General features: G+C 44.9%; 1 protein-coding gene across 6 annotated transcripts in view; it reads left to right on the forward strand.

Moving 5' to 3' along the window:
• SRCAP (Snf2 related CREBBP activator protein) overlaps window positions 1-19,200 on the forward strand; it is a 36,701-nt gene that overhangs the window by 12,642 nt on the left and 4,859 nt on the right. For 2 of the 6 annotated variants that reach the window (XM_016219191.2, XM_016219190.2), the window contains exons 15-31: window positions 89-258; window positions 371-563; window positions 2,101-2,237; window positions 2,334-2,520; window positions 5,836-6,005; window positions 6,389-6,654; window positions 6,863-7,147; window positions 7,655-7,819; window positions 8,088-8,273; window positions 8,487-8,753; window positions 9,106-10,580; window positions 14,432-14,697; window positions 14,837-15,039; window positions 16,942-17,111; window positions 17,266-17,462; window positions 17,557-17,671; window positions 17,877-17,996. In XM_016219191.2, coding sequence (XP_016074677.2) covers window positions 89-258; window positions 371-563; window positions 2,101-2,237; window positions 2,334-2,520; window positions 5,836-6,005; window positions 6,389-6,654; window positions 6,863-7,147; window positions 7,655-7,819; window positions 8,088-8,273; window positions 8,487-8,753; window positions 9,106-10,580; window positions 14,432-14,697; window positions 14,837-15,039; window positions 16,942-17,111; window positions 17,266-17,462; window positions 17,557-17,671; window positions 17,877-17,996 — 4,572 coding nt within the window. The remainder of the gene's footprint in view (window positions 1-88; window positions 259-370; window positions 564-2,100; window positions 2,238-2,333; window positions 2,521-5,835; window positions 6,006-6,388; window positions 6,655-6,862; window positions 7,148-7,654; window positions 7,820-8,087; window positions 8,274-8,486; window positions 8,754-9,105; window positions 10,581-14,431; window positions 14,698-14,836; window positions 15,040-16,941; window positions 17,112-17,265; window positions 17,463-17,556; window positions 17,672-17,876; window positions 17,997-19,200) is intronic. The other 4 variants (XM_016219186.2, XM_016219187.2, XM_016219188.2 and 1 more) reach the window with 4 other exon arrangements.

Below are 19,200 nucleotides of genomic sequence, written 5' to 3' on the forward strand. Positions count from 1 at the left end.
TTCTTTCCCCTGAGGACCTTGGCATGTCTTCCCTTTACTCTTTCTTTATTTTCACCCCACTATCTGCTGCTTTCTCTTGATGCCTCAGGGCTGGACCAAGCCCAATGCCTTCCATGTGTGTATCACGTCTTACAAGTTGGTGCTGCAGGACCACCAAGCCTTTCGCCGCAAGAACTGGCGCTATCTCATCCTTGATGAGGCTCAGAACATCAAAAACTTCAAGTCGCAGCGTTGGCAGTCACTGCTGAACTTCAACAGGTAGAAATGGAGATGGGGATTCATGGGAAGGTTGACTTGGTCTGAACGTGGGATGCTTGGAAGGTTGAGAACTTGCTGACCATCCTTCCTCTAATTCCCTCTGTCTTTGCAGCCAGAGGCGCCTGCTCCTGACAGGAACTCCCTTGCAGAACAGCCTCATGGAGCTGTGGTCCTTGATGCACTTTTTGATGCCCCATGTCTTCCAGTCTCATCGGGAGTTCAAAGAGTGGTTCTCTAACCCCCTAACTGGCATGATTGAGGGCAGCCAAGAGTACAATGAAGGTCTAGTCAAACGTCTCCACAAGGTGGGGCCTGTAACAGTTTGTCTGGCGTCTTGGGAATGGGGAGGAGCTAAGGACAGAAAACCCTTAGGGAGAGGGAAGCCAGACAGATAGGCTGGATTCACCCACATGTTAAGCTGCAGTGTTTTCTTCAATGGTGATGTTCTTGTCCTTTTTTCTCTGAGTGGAATGACACTGCTCTTCAGTTCCTGTTTGGATTTTCTCTTTACCTGGCTTTCCTCAACTTTGTATTTTTGTTGTGTTTCTTTTTGCTCTCTCCCTTCCCTCCCTCCCTTTCTTGTCTTTTTGGCTCCTGTTTCTTTGTCCAGCTTTTAAATAATATCTCTTAGCATTTGGATCTTTACTTTTATTGTCTCCCAATTTATATACCTCATAGGCATATTCATTCAATAAGGCTTTTTTTGTTTGTTTTTTAAAATATATCTTTATTTCAGAGCGAGGAAAGGAGAGGGAGAGAGAGAGATAGAAACATCAATGATGAGAAAGTCATTGATTGAGCCTGCAACCCGGGCATGTGCCCTGACCAGGAATCGAACCCCGATCGCCTGGATCCTAGGTCGACGCTCAACTGCTGAGCCATGCCCGGCCGGGCTCATAAGGCTTTAAAGATTCCAGTTTGTGTGTTTATCTCTCAACTCTATTGACCACTTGGCCTGTATTTAAATTTGACTTTGTCTTTTTAAAAAATATATATATCTCGATTTCAGAGAGAGGAAGGAAGGGGGGGAGAGAGAGACAGAAGCATCAATGATGAAAGAGTCATTGATTGGATGCCTCCTACACTCCCCGGACTGGGGATCGAGCCTGTAACCTGGGCATGTGCCCTGACCAGGAATCGAACCATGATGATCTGTATCCTAGGTCGATGCTTAACTGCTGAGCCATGCCTGGCTGGGCTGACTTTATGTCTTTAATCAAAAGTTGCTTTTAAATTCAATTCTAACCCAAATATCTCAAGCTTTATAGCCTATTATTTCTATACTCTTTTGGTCAATCACACCATCATTTTGGTGAATCAAACTATAAACCAAGAAGTTTTCCTTAACTATACCTCTTCATCTCCCTTCGCTTCTTCCATGTTAACTTGATGACTCTGTCCTGTCAGATTTTACCTCCTGCGAGCTCAGATTTTGCCGTTGCCTATGCAGCTGTCACTGCCCCCATTTTTTTTCTCAGTTTCTCTCCTGGACTTACTTTTATAATCTTGTATGTTTACATTCACTTTTTGAGATGTAATTTGAATATCCCTCCTGTATAGTCAGTTGCTCTGCCCTGAGTGCTCTTTATCACTTCTTATGTTGTGGTATCATAATTTTAATGTCTGTCTCCTTCAGCAGACAATAAATTCCTTGAGAGGAGGGCTTGCATTTGACTCATCTTTGTGGGATTAGTTCCTGGCCTGCTGCATGGCTCCATGAGTGTTTACTGATGGGCTAAGGCAGTGCTCAGCTGGTCATCAAGCCAAGACCCAGCTAGAAGGGCTACACTAGCACTCATTGCCTGCTGTTCTCCTGTCAGCCTCTTGATTATTTGCTTTTAGGTTTTGCGGCCTTTTTTGCTGCGCCGAGTTAAGGTGGATGTTGAGAAGCAGATGCCTAAAAAGTATGAGCATGTTATCCGCTGCCGCCTCTCCAAGCGCCAACGCTGTCTCTATGATGACTTCATGGCACAGACCACGTAAGGGAGGACTGAGGGTGGACCCTGGGACTCTGGATTGTAGCAGAGGTCAGAGGTGAGAGTTAGGATGCCCCATTTATTTTTCTTCTCTTCCAGAACTAAAGAGACTCTGGCCACTGGCCATTTCATGAGCGTCATCAACATTTTGATGCAGCTGCGAAAAGTCTGCAATCATCCAAACCTGTTTGACCCTAGACCTGTTACCTCCCCCTTCATCACCCCAGGCATCTGCTTCAGCACCGCCTCTCTGGTCCTAAGGGCCACTGATATCCATCCCCTCCAGGTAAGTAGTTGCCTCCAAAGTTATTGGTCCTATCCCAAACCTTCACTTATTTTCTTTAGGCTAGAGTCTGACCTTTTGTATCCTTCCCTCTCCTGTCATCTCAGCACTATTCCCCTAGTTTCATTGTTTTTTTAGCTGTGTGACTTTAGGCAAGCTAATTATTAACCTCTAACCCTAAATTTGCTTGTCCAAATAGGGATTATATGGCCTATTCTGTAGTAGGTTTGTGAGAATTGTGTTCATCTTTTGGAAAGGGCCTGGCATGTTAATAATACTTAAGTATTTTGTTTTTCTATTTCTTTCCTCCTTTTGGCTACTTCCTACCTGCTCCCTCCAATTTTTGTTTTTAGTGTGATAAAATGGATAACAAATTGTACTGTTTGAACCATTTTAAGCATATGATTCAGTGGCAATAAGTACAGTCACATTGTACAACCATTACCACCATCCATCTTCAGAACTTTTCTCATCTTTCCAAACTAAACTCTGTACACATTAAATATTAACTCCTCATTGTCCCCCTCCCCCCAGCTCTTGGCAGCCACTATTCTTTCTGTCTTTAAATTGGAGTACTCTGGATACTTCGTATAAGTGGAATCATACAATATTTGTCCTTTTGTGAGTGGCATATTTCATGTAGCAGAATGTCTTTAAGGTTCATCCATGTTGTAGCATGTGTCAGAATTTGTTTTTTTAAGGTTGGGTTATATTCATATATTTACACATAACGTATGTACCACATTTTGATTGTCCATTCATCCATCACGGGACACTTGGGTTGCTTCCACCTTTTGGTTATTTAGAATAATGCTGCTGTGAACATAGATGTACAAATATCTGTTCAAGTCTCTGTTTTCAGTTCTTTCTTCTTTTTAATTTTATTAAATTTTGGGGGGTGACATTGGTTAATAAAATTATACAGGTTTTAAGTGCACAATTAATTCTATGATACATCATCTTTATATTGTATTGTGTTCACCACCCAAAGTCAAGCCTTGTTCTCTCAGCATATATTTGACCCCTTTACCCTTTTCTACCTCCTTCCTACCCCTGTCCCTCTGGTAACCACCATACTGTTGTCTGCATCTATCGGGTTTTTTTGTTTGTCCTGTTTGTTCATTTGTTGCTTGCAGTTTTATATCCCACGTCTGAATGAAATCATGTAGTTCTCAACTCTTTTTTTTTTTAATTTTTTTTTTTTTTTTTAATATATCTTTATTGATTTCAGAGAGAGGAAAGGAGAGGGAGAGAGAGATAGAAACATCAATGATGAGAGAGTCATTGATCGGCTGCCTCCTGCACGCCCCTGACTGGGGATCGAGCCTGCAACCCGGGCATGTGCCCTGACCGGGACTCGAACCCCGATCGCCTGGATCCTAGGTTGACGCTCAACCGCTGAGCCATGCCCGGCTGGGCTAGTTCTCAACTTTCAATTCTTTTTTGGGTATACAGTCATCCTCTGCTTCATGATGGGGATTTGTTAAAAGAAATGTGTCTTTAGGTGATTACATCATTATGGGAACATCATGGCTTGCACTTATACAAACTACTATATACCTAGGCTGTGTGATGTAGCATATTGCTCCTAGGTTATATGCCTGTACAGCATATTAGGCTGAATACTGTAGGCAGTAGTAACACAATGGCAAGTATTTGTGTATCTAAACATAGAAAAGGTGCAGTAAAAATATGGTATAAAAGTTAAAAATGGTGCACCTGTATAGGGCACTTACCATGAATGGAGCTTGTAGGACTGGAAATGGCTCTGAGTGAGTCAATGAGTGAGTGGTGAGTGACTGTGAAGGTCTAGGACATTGCTGTACGCTTAGGCCATGTTAAGCTTCTAACACAACACAAGGTTGAGTGAAGCACAAGAGAAAAGGATACAACCAAGAGATATGACAAATGAGAGATGTATGAGGCTGCTGCTGGCCTAACATGCATACTGTTAAACAGCAAACTTTTTTAAAATAAGTAGGAAAAGTACGCTTTAAAATAACAGTAAAAGTATAGCATGGTAATTACATAAACTTGTAATGTAGTTATTTATGATCATTATTAAATATGCCCTATACAGCCCTGGCTGGTATGGCTCATTTGATTGAGCATTGTCCCATGCACCGAGAGGTCACCAGTTCAATTCCTGGTCATGGCACATGCCCAGGTTGCAGGCTCATTCCCCACGGGGTGGGGGCAGGCAAGAGGCAACCAATCGATGTTTCTCTTTCCCATCGATGTTGCACTTTCTCAACCTCTCTCCCCCTTGCTTCCTCTCTCTTTAAAACATCAATAAAAACATGTTTAAAAAAAGCATGGCCCTAGCCGGTTGTTTAGTGGTTAGAGCACCAGCCTGCAGACTGAAGGATCCCAGGTTCAATTCCAGCCAAAAGCACGTACTTCGGTTGTAGGCTCAATCTCCAGCCCTTGTTGGGGCGCATTCCGGAGACAACCAGTGGATGTGTCTGTCTCACATTGATGTTTTGGGGTTTTTTCCTCCTACTGTCTCTGAAAAGCAGTGGAAAAAAGGTTGGGTAAGGATTAAAAATAAGTAAATAATTAAAATTTGAAAATATACACTATACATAATTATGTGTGCTATACTTTTATATGACAATAGCTTTGTTCACAACAGAATTAACCACAAACATAAAGAGTTGCACTACAATATTAGCATGCCTAGATACCACTAGACAATAGGAATTTTTCAGCTCCGTTATTATCTTACAGGACCACCATTGTATATGCAGTCCTTCATTGACTGATGTGGTACATGACTGTATATCCAGAAATGGAATTGCTGAATTATGCAGTAATTCATAATTTTATTTTTTTATTTTTGAGGAACCGCCATTACTGTTTTTCATAGTGACTGCCAACACTGTTATTTTCCTGTGTTTTGTTTTTGTTTTTATTTTTTTAAGTAATATCTAAATGGATGAGGTGCTATCTCATGATTTTGATTTGCATTTCCCTAATGATAGTGATGAGCATCTTTTCATGTGCTTATTGTGTATTTTCTTTGGAGAAACGTCTATTAAAGGCCTTTGCCAATTTTTAAATTGGGTTGTTTGTGCTTTTGTTAATGAGTTGTAGGAGTTCTTTATATGTTCTGGATATAACCCCTTATGAGATACATGACTTGCAAATATTTTGTCCCATTCTATGGATTGCCTTTCCATTCTGTTGATAGTGCCCTTGGATGCAGTTCAATTTATCAGTTCTTTCTGGTTTTCTGTGCTTTTGGTGTCATATCTAGGAAATTATTGCCACATTGGCCCCTTTGACACCGTGCTTTTCTGTTCCTTCTTGTGCCAGCGGATAGACATGGGTCGTTTTGATCTTATTGGCCTGGAGGGTCGAATCTCTAGATATGAGGCTGACACATTTCTACCCCGGCACCGCCTGTCCCGCCGGGTACTGCTAGAGGTGGCTACTGCTCCTGACCCCCCACCCCGGCCCAAGCCAGTCAAGATGAAGGTCAACAGGTACCAGGGCTGAGGAACAAGGGGATGGATTCCTAGAAAAAGTGGCTACAGCTGCCTGGGGGGATTGGGATGGCAAGGAGAGTTGGAGACTAGGCTAGAATGTAATATGGGATGGATGCAAAATATTGTGGAGGGATTGGGGAGAAAATAGAAGAGGTTCCTGGGAGGGGCCCTTGTGTTTGTCATTGATACCCATCCCCCCTTCCCTGCTTGGTGCTTTTTGGTTATATTGGATTTTTCCCCCTCTTTCTCCTTTGGGTCGTTTTCCTTTTCCCCCTTTGCTTTTACAGTCGGTCTTTCTGCCTCGTCTTCCTTGTTTCTGTGTTGTATCTTGCTCCTTGTTCTCTCTCCTTACCTATTCACCCCTTGTTTTTTCCTCGTAGGATGCTGCAGCCAGTGCCCAAGCAAGAAGGCCGGACCGTGGTGGTAGTGAACAGCCCACGGACCCTCCTGGGTCCTGTCCCAGTCCGACCCCCTCCAGGCCCTGAGCTGTCAGCTCAGCCAACCCCTGGCCCAACCCCTCCAGTGCTGCCAGCACCACTGATGATGTCAGCCTCGCCTACCGGATCCCCACTTATTCCAGCATCCCGGCCTCCGGGCCCTGTTTTGTTGCCTCCACTGCAGCCAAACAGTGGACCTCTTCCCCAGGGTGAGTTGCAAGGGAGCCAGAGTGTTGGGTTGGGGGCTACTTCAGATTGGCCAGATTGGGGAAGAAGTAATGAAGTTAGAATGAGAAGTTGGGTTAGAGATGGGTGTGGTATTTGTTCGGCCGGAAGGGAGTATGTATGTAGGTTGCTGGGAGCTGGCTAAGGCTCTGGTCAGGGTATATGTGATAGATGTTTCCTTTGTGTCTACAGTGTTACCTTCCCCCCTAGGGGTCCTGAGTGGGATCTCACGGCCTCCAACACCAACCCTGTCCCTGAAGCCGGCCCCACCTGCCCCTGTTCGCCTGAGTCCTGCCCCACCCCCAGGCTCCTCCAGCCTGTTGAAGCCCCTGACAGTGCCACCAGGCTACACCTTCCCTTCTGCTGCTGCCACCACCACTTCTACCACCACAGCCACTGCTCCTACCATGGCAGTACCAGCTCCTACTGCACCACAGCGCCTCATCCTGTCTCCTGATATGCAAGCTCGCCTGCCCTGTAAGTTCCCAGGGCTCTTAAGGATGAGGGACTTGAGATGGGAGGAAGGCTTATGTGCCATGGAGCTGGAGAAGAAAAGCTCAGGAACATGAAAGAGTATAAAATTCCAGGTAGCTAATACATATTAGATATTTTGCCAGACATTGGTAACTCATAATCAAGTAAGAGCCGTAGGAGAGTTCACAATCTAGTTGGGGAGATGACATGTAAGTCTAGTGGTAGAAGATCATTTGAGGTAAAGGGGCAGCATAGAAGAGGGGGTGGTGATTAATTAGCTCAGTATGGTGGCAGGCCTGTAGAGGATGTAAAGGAGATTGTTAAGCAAATAAGTGGGATTGGAAGGAGTAGCATGTCAAAAGTTCAGACTAGTTGAAGGCTGAGCTTGTTGGAACATGATAAATTGAGGGGAAGGGTTAGAGGAACTGAGACTTGTGCCTCATGAGGGTCTGTGACGTGGCATTGAGCAGAGTGAGCCCTGCGTACATTAAGCCCCTTCTTTGTTTATAGCAGGCGAAGTGGTCAGCATCGGCCAGTTGGCCTCACTGGCACAACGTCCAGTGGCTAGTGCAGGGGGAAGCAAACCTCTCACCTTCCAAATCCAGGGCAACAAGCTGACTTTGACTGGTGCCCAGGTGCGCCAGCTTGCCGTGGGGCAGCCCCGCCCGCTGCAAAGTAGGTAAAACCCACCCCCTGTCCTGCCTTTTTCCTCCTCTTCCTTGTCTTGTTTTTTATGGCTCTTTTAAAATGTCAGTGTGTGTTTCTTTCCCTAGTATTTGGTTGGTGGGGCCAAAGGGAATGGTTGGAGGAAGTTTTTTATTAAGGATGAGGTCATTCTAGAGAAGTTATCTCCTCTGTTCTTTCTCTCTCCTCTTGCCCTTGCCTCTCTGCCTCCCTCCGGCTGATAGCTGCTTCTTTCTCTTTCTCTCTTCCCTTAACCCAGGGAATGTGGTGCACCTGGTGTCAGCAGGGGGGCAGCACCACCTCATCAGTCAGCCTGCCCATGTGGCCCTCATCCAGGCCGTCGCCCCGACCCCTGGCCCCACCCCTGTCTCTGTGCTGCCTTCTTCGACCCCCAGCACCACCCCTGCCCCCACTGGCCTCAGCCTTCCGCTTGCTGCTAACCAGGGTGAGGCTCCTGGCCTTCCTATTTAGCTCTTGCAGGCCTTGGTCCTTCCAGGCATGCCCTGGGCTACTGTCTGTCCAGCCTTCCCTCAATATTGTTTTCCCTTGCCATTATCTCCAATATCTGTCTGCTTCCCTCTCCTTCCCCTGACTTCTTCCATCCTTTGGGTCTCTTGTTTCTTTTCTACCTTCCCCTCAATGTAGCTTCCTCTTGCAGTGCCACCAACCATGGTGAATAATACAGGCGTGGTGAAGATTGTAGTGAGACAGGCCCCTCGGGATGGACTGACTCCTGTTCCTCCGTTGGCCCCAGCACCCCGGCCTCCGAGCTCTGGGCTTCCAGCTGTGTTGACTCCACGCCCCACATTAACCCCTGGCCGGCTACCCACACCTACTCTGGGTACTGCCCGGGCTCCCATACCCACGTCCACTCTGGTGAGGCCCCTTCTCAAGCTGGTCCACAGTCCTTCGCCCGAAGTCAGTGGTGAGTCAAGGTGTCTGAGGCCAGGAATGTTTGCCAGGAATGGAGATAGAATGGCCCCAAGGGTTTCTTAGTCACAACAAATCCCTTCATTATCTAGCACACTGACTTGCTGTGCAGTGGGCCCCAGAACTGGGCTGCTGAGCCCTTGACTAATTCCAAGATACATTTATTGGAATCCTGGAGGGAGAGGAAATGTTAAGTTGCCAGATTCCTTGAGTCTTTGACCTCATGATGTGGGAGTGAAGGTTGTCTGGGAAACAGGTGAAGCTGGGGGGTAAGGGAAGGGGTGGGACAGGGTAATAGAAGGAGCAAGGAAAGAATTCTGGGTCTAACTCATTCTCTGTCTCCACAGCTTCAGCACCCGGAGCTGCTCCCTTGACCATCTCTTCTTCCCTTCCTGTGCCATCCTCACTCCCTGGGCCAGCCTCTTCTCCAATGCCAGTTTCCAACTCCTCTCCCCTTGCTAGTCCTGTGTCCTCTACAGTCTCAGTTCCAGTATCATCATCACTCCCCATCTCTGTCTCCACCACACTTCCTCCCCCAGCCTCAGCCCCACTCACCATCCCCATCTCAGCTCCCTTACCTGTTTCGGCTTCAGGCCCGGCTGTATTGACCAATGTGACTCCAACAATGGCACCTGTTGTCTCAGTGGCTCCTGGACTTCCCTCTTTGGCACCAGCTGGGACTTCCCCATCAGCATCAGCCTTGACTCTAGGTTTGGCCACAACTTCATCCCTGTCCCCATCTCAGGCACCTGGTCACTCTTTGTTGTTGGCTCCAGCCTCTTCACATGTTCCAGGGTTGAATTCAGCCGTGGCCCCAGCATGTTCACCTGTCATGGTGCCAGCTTCCGCTCTGGCTAATTCTTTTCCGACAGCACCAAATCCAGCTCCAGCTCAGGCTTCCCTTCTGGCTCCAGCACCTTCTGCATCTCAGGCTCTAGCCACCTCTCTGGCTCCCATGGCGGCTCCACAGACAGCAATCCTGGCTCCTCCAGCTCCTTCCCTGGCTCCTCTTCCAGTCCTGGCTCCATCGCAGACTCCAGTTCCAGTTCTGGCTTCATCATCTACTCCAGGAACTCCTTTAGCCTCAACTTCCTCACTGGTGCCAGTCCCAACTCCTATGTTGGCTCCATCATCAACTCAAACTATGGTACCAGCCCCGATTCCGTCACCTCTCCCAAGCCCGGCTTCTACACAGACACTGGCCTTAGCCCCAGCTTTAGCATCCACTCTTGGCGGTTCGTCTCCTTCTCAGACACTCTCTTTGGGAACAGGGAACCCCCAGAAGCCCTTTCCAGCTCAGACATTGTCATTGACTCCAGCATCATCCCTAGTACCAGCTCCAGCCCAGACACTGTCTTTGGCACCAGGACCACCACTGGGTCCAACTCAGACGCTGTCTCTGGCTCCAGCACCCTCTCTGGCTCCTGCTTCTCCGATGGGCCCAACCCCAGCTCACACTCTGACTTTGGCTCCGGTATCGTCATCTGCTTCACTCCTGGCCCCAGCTTCAGTGCAAACACTGACCTTGAGCCCTGCCCCAGTTCCAGTGCCCACCTTGGGTCCAGCCACAGCTCAAACTCTGGCACTGGCCCCAGCCTCAACACAGGGCCCAGCTTCCCAGGCATCCTCCCTTGTGGTTTCTGCATCTGGCGCCGCTCCCTTGCCCATCACCATGGTATCCCGGCTGCCTGTTTCCAAGGATGAGCCTGAGACACTGACATTGCGCTCTGGTCCCCCCAGCCCTCCCTCCACTGCTACCTCGTTCAGTGGTCCCCGACCTCGACGCCAGCCCCCACCACCACCTCGTTCCCCTTTCTATCTGGTAAGTTATACTGCCTCAAAGGAGAGGGAGTGGGAAGTTGAGTTTCTTTGGAGTGTTGGTAGAATGAATGAAACAGAATAGTGTCACTTTTACCTTGGTAAATTACCAAGTCTAATTTTGTGGACGTACTAATTCAATGCTATTGGACACGTCCCTTCTCTTCCCTGAGCCTGTACTCTTAATCTGTAAAATGGGAATAATAATCCATGTTCTACTTTTCTTAATAGGGGTAATTGAGGACCTAATGTGCTTTTAAAACTATTACTCACTGATATGTTGAAGACATTCTTGTTATCATTGGTCTCTTCCTTACTCTTTTGAGTTAGTGTTAGCATCTAAGTGCCCCATTTTACAGATTAAGAAAGTAGCCCATTACATGATGTTATCAATGTTACACAGTTTGTGAGAACAGAGATGTGCTGACTACATTGTTTGCTCCTCTTCCCCGCAAGAGACAGTCCTCAGAGACAGGAAGACTTTTACTTTGTTCAGTTGCTGAAACCATTACCAACATCAAGTATTTGAACTTCTAAGGGGGGGATGACACTATGGAATGCAGTTCCCCAAGGATCATCACCTAACTTTTTTTTTTTTTTTTTTAAATATATCTTTATTGATTTCAGAGAGAAGAAAGGAGAGGGAGAGAGAGAGAGAGAGAGAAACATCAATGATGAGAGAGTCATTGATCGAGCCCGCAAACCGGGCCTGTGCCCTGACCGGGAATCGAACCCCGATCGCCTGGATCCCAGGTCAACGCTCAACCGCTGAGCCACGCCTGGCCGGGCAATCATCACCTAACTTTGATGGCCATTTCTTAAAAGTTTTTTTACCTCCATGGTGATTAAGTGGGCAATAAAAAGAACTCTGGCCCTGGTCGGGTGGCTCAATTGGTTAGAGCATTGTCCTGTACACCAAAAGGTTGTGGGTTTGATTCCTAGTCAGGGTACATATGGGAGGCAACCAATCAATGTTTTTCTCTCACATCGATGTTTCTCTCCCTCTCCCTCTCCCCCCCTTTCTCCAAAAAAATCAATAAAAACATATCATTGGATAAGGATTAGAAAAAAAAAGAACTCTGTTCCCTGTCCCTTAATGAAAGCCATTGTTTTTCTATCATATAAATAGTTCCATTTATGTTTGGTTAAGTTAAATTAAAACTCAGACTCAAGTAAATAACCCAGGAACAAATTAGGAGAAAGATCTAGGGAATCCCTCCAGGCCATCTTATCTTTTGCTCACTCTATTACAGAACTGCTTCTTATTCTTTGCCTCAGCCTCAGCCTCCCACCCTCCATCAGTGCCATTGACTCCACCATTTTTTTTTCTTCTTGGTTAATCCTCACTTGAGGATATTTTTCCATTGATTTTTAGGGGGGTGGGGGGGGAGATACATCAATTGATTGCCTCCCACACCCCCCCAACTGGGCCAGGGATCAGACCTGCAACCGAGGTACATACTCTTGACCAGGAATTGAACCTGAGATCCTTCAGTCCGTGGGCTGATACTCTAACCACTGAGCCAAACTGGCTAGGGCTAACTCTGCCTTTTGTCTTTCTAGTACTGCCAGTGCCAGGTTGGTCTGGCTTGTTGGAAGTAGAAGAGAGTCTAGATCCTAGCCCAAGGGTCTGCTAAATTTAGCCCATGGTCTGCTAAATTTTGGTTGCTCTGCAAATAGATAGCAGCTTTTTTATAGTAGTTTTTCCTTAAACAGTTTGAGATATAAGTCACATACCATACAGTTAACCCACTTAAAGTGTACAATTCAGTGGCTTTTAGTATATTCACAGAGTTGTGCAGCCATTACCACCGTATTACTTAAGAACATTTTCATGGCCCTAAAGAGAAACTTTACACCCTTAACCACCATCCCCTAACTTCTCCATCCCTCCTAGCTTTAGGCAACTACTGATTTATTTTCTGTCTTTATAGATTTGCCTATGGATTCACATAGTATGTGGTATTTTGTGACTGGCTTTTTTCACTTAGCTTAATGTTTCTGAGGCTCATTTATGTTATAGTACATGTCAGTACTTCATTTATTTTTATTGTTAAATATTCCATTTTATAGATACACCACATTTTCTACATTCACCAGTTGATGGGGACATTTGAATTATTTTACTTGTTGGCTGTTACGAACAATGCAGCTACGAAATAAGATTTTGTGTCTTTTCACGTTTTCCATTACAGTGGATGTAAACCTAAGAGTGGAGTTGCTGGGCCATACAGTAACTATATTTAACTGTTTGAGGAATTGCCAAACTGTTTTCCAATGTAGCTGTACCAGTTTACATTCCCACCAGCAGCCTGTTTTAAGGGTGGTTCCAGGATCTCCACAACTTTGCCAGCCCTTGTTATTTGTCTTTTTGATTACATTCTAGTGTGTATAAAGTAGTGTAGTATCTTATGGTTTTGATTTGCATTTTTTGATGGCTAATGATGTTGAGCATCTTTTAAGTGGTTGTTGGCCATTTGTGTATCTTTGAAGAAATGTCTCTATGTATCTTTTGCCCTTTTTAATTGGGTTATTTAATTTATTTTTATTATTGAGTTGTAAGAGTTCTTTATATATTCTAGATACAAGTCCCTTTTCAGATATGTGACTTGCATATCTTCTGTTTTGCTACTATTTGAGAGCTTGCCTGTATTGATTTTCCCCTATGCTAGGATGCTTTCCTTTCTTACTAAAATCCCAGTGAGCCAAGAGGTTAAGCTTAAGGTAGACATCAAAAAGGGGGATTTGGGCCCTGGCTGGTATAGTTCAGTTGCTTGGAGTGTCAGACCATACACCAAAAGGTCGTGGGTTCGATTCCAGGTCCGGGAACATACCCAGGTTATGGGTTCAATCTCTGGTTGGGAGTGCATGTGGGAGGTAACCCATCAATGTTTCTCACATTGATGTTTCTGTCTCTACCCCTTCTCCTTTCCTCTCTCTCTAAAATCAATGAAAACATATCCTCAGGTGAGAATTAAAAAAAAAATTTTTTTTTTTCAATGTTTTTAAAGAGATTTGGGACACTGCTTTTTTTTAGGACCATTTCCTGGGATCCATTCTATTAACAGATTTATCAAGAGCCTACTTTGTGCCAGATACTGAGCTAGATACTGGGTAATTATAGTGAACAGGATCAAATATGATCCATGATATATGGGGCTTACAGATTAGTGGGTAGAAGATGTTAATCAAAGTATCCCCTTTCCCTTCATACAAAGTAAAACTGCAAGTGCATTGGGGGGATGGGGAGGGATTTATAGCCTTTGAAACTGGAAGCACAGAGATGGAAAAGGATTGGGTCAAGGTCATACAGATATCCTATCTGCCAGGGCACTCCCCTTTTCTCTCTCAGGGTAATGAAACCTAAATATCTGGTTATTGTTCCCATTCCACTTCAATCCGCTCTGGCCCTTGGCAGAAACCTGCTGTGGATTTGAATAACCTCTCTATATCCTGGTCAATGATTTGAGGAAGGCTTTTAATACTTGTTTTGGATCTACTGCAAGAAGATATTAATTGAATGTTCTGCAGTTAAACGTTATATGGGAAAATTGCCACAAATCATCTATTTTATTATATTTTTGGAATATGGATCTTAAATTTGAATATTTAGGCATTCTGCTTTGGTAGCATACAAGGAAAGGTTTGTTTTTTCTTGCAGAGAAGTTATTTCACTTAACATTTGTGAAAGGAATAACTCCTTTTATTGACAACTTGGAAAACTAAAAAACATAATGTATTTTTTAATCTTATGGTTTCTATAGATTACATTTAATTGTGGGAGGAACTGTCAGGTTTTCTATGAGGACACTGATTACTTTTTCTGGTGTTTTTTTTTTCTCTTTCTATCCCCAGGACTCTCTAGAGGAAAAGCGAAAACGACAGCGGTCTGAACGCCTGGAACGGATTTTCCAACTTAGTGAGGCTCATGGGGCCCTGGCACCGGTGTATGGGACTGAAGTTCTGGATTTCTGTACCCTGCCCCAACCTGTTGCCAGCCCCATCGGCCCTCGTTCTCCTCACCCCAGTCATCCCACCTTTTGGACTTATACTGAGGCTGCCCGCCAGGCTGTACTGTTTCCTCAGCAACGACTAGACCAGCTGTCTGAAATCATTGAGAGGTTGGCAGGGCTACGTGCTCATGGGAAGAGGGTCTTGGGGCTTCTGAGTGGATGTAGTGGTTAGGGATGTTGAAGGTGCTAACTTTTGGGACTCTCCAGAGTTCCATCTTTTATTCTGCTTGCCTTCTTCCTTTTGCAGGTTCATCTTTGTCATGCCTCCTGTGGAGGCACCTCCCCCTTCCCTACATGCCTGCCACCCACCTCCTTGGCTGGCCCCACGTCAGGCAGCCTTCCAGGAGCAATTGGCCTGTGAGCTCTGGCCCCGGGCTCGTCCTTTGCACCGTATTGTGTGTAACATGCGCACCCAGTTCCCTGACTTGAGGCTCATCCAGTATGATTGCGGTGAGTTCATTGACCAGTAAGGGTCCCTTGACCTCTTTTCCTGTGTTAGTAGTAAGACTGTTATATCAGGGATTCTGTTCATAAGGTCTCTGTAGATTTCATTGAACATTAGACAGTTTTTTTAGGTTATGTTTATGGGCAAGATGGAGAACTGTAGGATTTATGATGGATTCTTGGCATTTATGCATTTGACTTTGATGAAAGTTGAAAATGTGTGCTAACTCGTTTATTTGTTCAGTGTTTATTTTGTGAACATCTGTTTTGCTAATCATTTGGGATGTAATTGTGAACAAGATAGCATAGAGTTCAGATTTATGTGGGTGGTACAGGACTGCATAAACAGTAAATTTTGTTTTGTGAAAAGACAATCCTTATCTTTTGGTTAGATTCCTGTTGGTTAGAATGCATTAAGCTGCAAGTAACAGAAGACCAAAAGTGACTTAAACCACCAGTGTTTATCATTTAATGAGCAATTTTGAGAATAGTGGTGTGTTGCCTGTTCAGCAGCTTAGTGGTATCTTCATGGATCCAGGACCTTCTTATCTTTCTACCTTGCTTTCTACCATCCTTAGTTTTTATCTTTTTATTCTCAAGCTTATTTCTTCATGGTCTTAATGGCTACCATAACTCTAGGGAGCACACCAAATGCTCTGAGCACAAAGTCAGGGGTTGAGACAAAATAATCCTAACAAATCTTTTCTGGGAAAGAAAGCCCTCCCACTTGACTTCGCTTCACAATTCATCAGCTCAGATTGGGCCATATGCCCATCCTTAGAATAATCACTGACAAAGGGAAATGGCAAAGAGGAACTCTGGCTTGTTTAGATCAATCATGATTTATCTTCCGAGGTTGGGTTGGGGCTTGCCTTCCCTGGGATCCAGGGATCTTTGCCAGGTGTCCACGGTATTATTCAGGATCTGTTAACCAAGAATGTCTCTGGGACAGTAGTGAATAGTTTCTGCCACAACCCTGCACAGGTATTTCTATAGTAACATGTTTTTGGAGATTTCCTAAATATCTTAATAAGAAAGTCAGCAGAATTTTTATTACTGTGTACTCAGTACATATTTTATTTTATTATTATTGTTATTTTATCCTCACCCAAGGATATTTTTTCCATTGCTTTTCAGAGAGAGTGGAAGGGGGGAAAGGGAAGAGAGAGAGAGAGATCGATATGAGAGAAACACATTGACTGGTTGCCTCCCCCACATGCCCTGACTGGGGGCAGGGAGCAAGGAGTAAGGAATGAACCCACAACCCAGGTACGTGCCCTTGACCAGGAAACGAACCCACGCTTTGGTGTGCAGACCGGCGTTCTAACCACACCAGCCAGGGCTCAGTACAGATTTTAGTAAAAAAATAATTTGAAATCATTCAAAGTAGATGAATCCAAAGTCTTTGTTAAAAGTGTTTCAGACTCACTTATTAGAAATGTTGCAGAAGTTAATTCTGTGTTTGATGGCAGGTTGAACTAGATAACCTAAGATCCTGCCTCTATGGTTCTGATCTCAGTGACCTTCAATCCATGTCTGAACCATGACATCAGTGGATTTATTGATGTTTATCCTGTGAATCTGTCCTGTGATACAGCTGGTATAATTTATTGTAGTATTTAAAGTTCTCTTGTTCACACACTATTGCAGATTCCTTTTTTCCCCCTTAGGGTCTATATTACCCTACCCCTAGTTAGACTAGAGAAGTTAGATCCAAGACAGGAGCAGCTGAAGAGGGGAACCCTTAAGGGAAGAAAATAGATGAACTCAGATATTTTTTTATATCCTAGGCTAATTGAAATCCTGGTCTAAAATTTTGGTTATCTTTCAACTACAGCCTTCCAGTGCTAAATTTTCTCCCCACTTTTGTTTATAGCTATCTCTCTGTATCCCTTCATATCTCTTCAGGAAAGTTGCAGACGTTAGCAGTGCTGTTGCGACAGCTCAAGGTGGAGGGCCACCGGGTGCTCATATTCACCCAGATGACCAGAATGCTGGATGTATTGGAGCAGTTTCTCACCTACCATGGCCACCTCTACTTGCGTCTGGATGGGTCTACGAGAGTTGAACAGAGACAGGTAATCCAGACATTGTGGCCCTTACAGACTCACCTCAGCTTCTGTCTCCTTTTCCGAGACCTTAGGGTCCCAGAGAGGGCTACACTAAGCCTTGAGTCTGTTTTGGGGGATGTCTTCCCAATGCTCTCTTTTTTTTCCCCCCCTTTTCCTCTAGGCCTTGATGGAACGATTCAATGCAGACAAACGCATATTCTGCTTCATCCTTTCAACTCGAAGTGGGGGTGTGGGCGTGAACCTGACAGGAGCAGACACTGTTGTTTTTTATGACAGCGACTGGAATCCCACCATGGATGCTCAGGCCCAGGATCGCTGTCACCGAATTGGCCAGACCCGAGATGTTCACATCTATAGGTATTGCCTAGTCTCCCCTTACTTTACTTCCTCTTTGCTGGTAGGGCTTATTGATTTTTTTGGCTGTTTACCCATGGCTTTCATCAACCCCTAGGCTTATCAGTGAACGGACAGTGGAGGAGAACATCCTAAAAAAGGCAAATCAGAAGAGAATGTTGGGAGACATGGCCATTGAGGGAGGCAACTTTACCACAGCCTATTTTAAACAGGTACTGCTATCTTCCAGCCTGTGCAGGAGAGAACTGCTATGCCTGTAAGAGTTACTCCTGCTTATGAAACAGGATGCTTTGACCTTTACAGATCTGTGTCTTCAACCAGTGGCACCTCTGGTACTTCTACCATTAGCCTCATAGCTGTAGGCCTGGGATCAGCATTCCATTGACTCTGACATTTTCCTTCTGTTCTTTCCCAAAGCAGACCATCCGAGAGCTGTTTGATATGCCCCTGGAAGAGTCATCTGGCTCATCTGTACCCTCTGCCCCCGAAGAGGAGGAAGAGACTGTGGCCAGCAAGCAGACCCACATCCTGGAGCAGGTGAAAAAAGTGGGCAGTCCCTAGAGGAGAGCTAATGGTTATAGTGTGTATGGTCTCTTGGTCTATTGAGGTTGTCCAGAGGGAAAGCAACTGTTTTTGCAGCTTCCCAGATTACAGTTGGCTTTTAATAGTTGTGGATAAATTGCTTATTGGTTCACGTGACTTCATAAAACAAAGACAGGATTTAAAGTTTCTATTTCTAAGTTTGAAATCCAGCAGTGCTTTTTTTTTTTTTTTTTTAAACAAAACTTTTTTATTTATTTATTTATTTATTTATTTATTTATTTATTTATTTATTTATTTATTTATTTATTTAAATGTGTTTTTATTGCCTGGCAGGGCATGGCTCAGCAGTTGAGCATCAACCTAGGATCCAGGAGATCAAGGTTCAGTTCCTGATCAGGGCCCATGCCTGGGTTTTGGGCTCGATCCCCAGCAGGGGGCATGCAGGAGGCAGCTGATCAGTGACACTCTCTCATCGTTGATGTTTCTCTCTCTCTCCCTTTTCCTTCCTCTCTCTGAAATCAATAAAGACATATTAAAATAAATAGAAATTAGAAAAATATATATGTTCTTACTGATTTGAGAGAGAGAGACAGAAACATCAATGTGAGAGAGAAACATTCATCAGCTGCCTCCTGCATGCACCCCAACCAGGGATCAAGCCCACAACCTGGGCCTGGGCCCCAACTGGGAACTAACAAGTGACCCTTCAGTGCATGGAATGACATTTAACCCACTGAGCCATACCAGCCAGAGCCAGCAGTGCTTTTTAAAAAAAATTTATTGTTGAAAGTATTACAGATGTCCCCTTTTCCCCTCATTGACCCCTTCTACCCAGCACCGCCCCCGCCCAGCCCCAGCAGCAGTGCTTCATAATAATTGTATTTGTTAAGCTAAGATTGTTTAATCTTTTGAGCCTTACTTTCTACTTTTCTAAAATGCTAATGAGAAGGAAGTGCCTGAGGTTAAATGGCATAGTGGATTAAAAAGTGCTTTGTAGCTGGCATGGCTTAGTGGTTGAGCATCGACGTATGATCCAGGAAATCACAGTTTGATTACCGGTCAGGGCACATGCCCAGGTTGTGGGCTTGATCCCCCAGTTGGGGGACGTGCAGGAGGCAGCTGATCAATGACTCTCATCATTGATGTTTCTGTCTCTCTCTCCCTCTCCCTTCCTCTCTCTGAAATCAATAAAGATATA

Source organism: Miniopterus natalensis, chromosome 3, assembly GCF_054644295.1.
Source record: "Miniopterus natalensis isolate mMinNat1 chromosome 3, mMinNat1.hap1, whole genome shotgun sequence".
NCBI lineage: Eukaryota > Metazoa > Chordata > Mammalia > Chiroptera > Miniopteridae > Miniopterus > Miniopterus natalensis.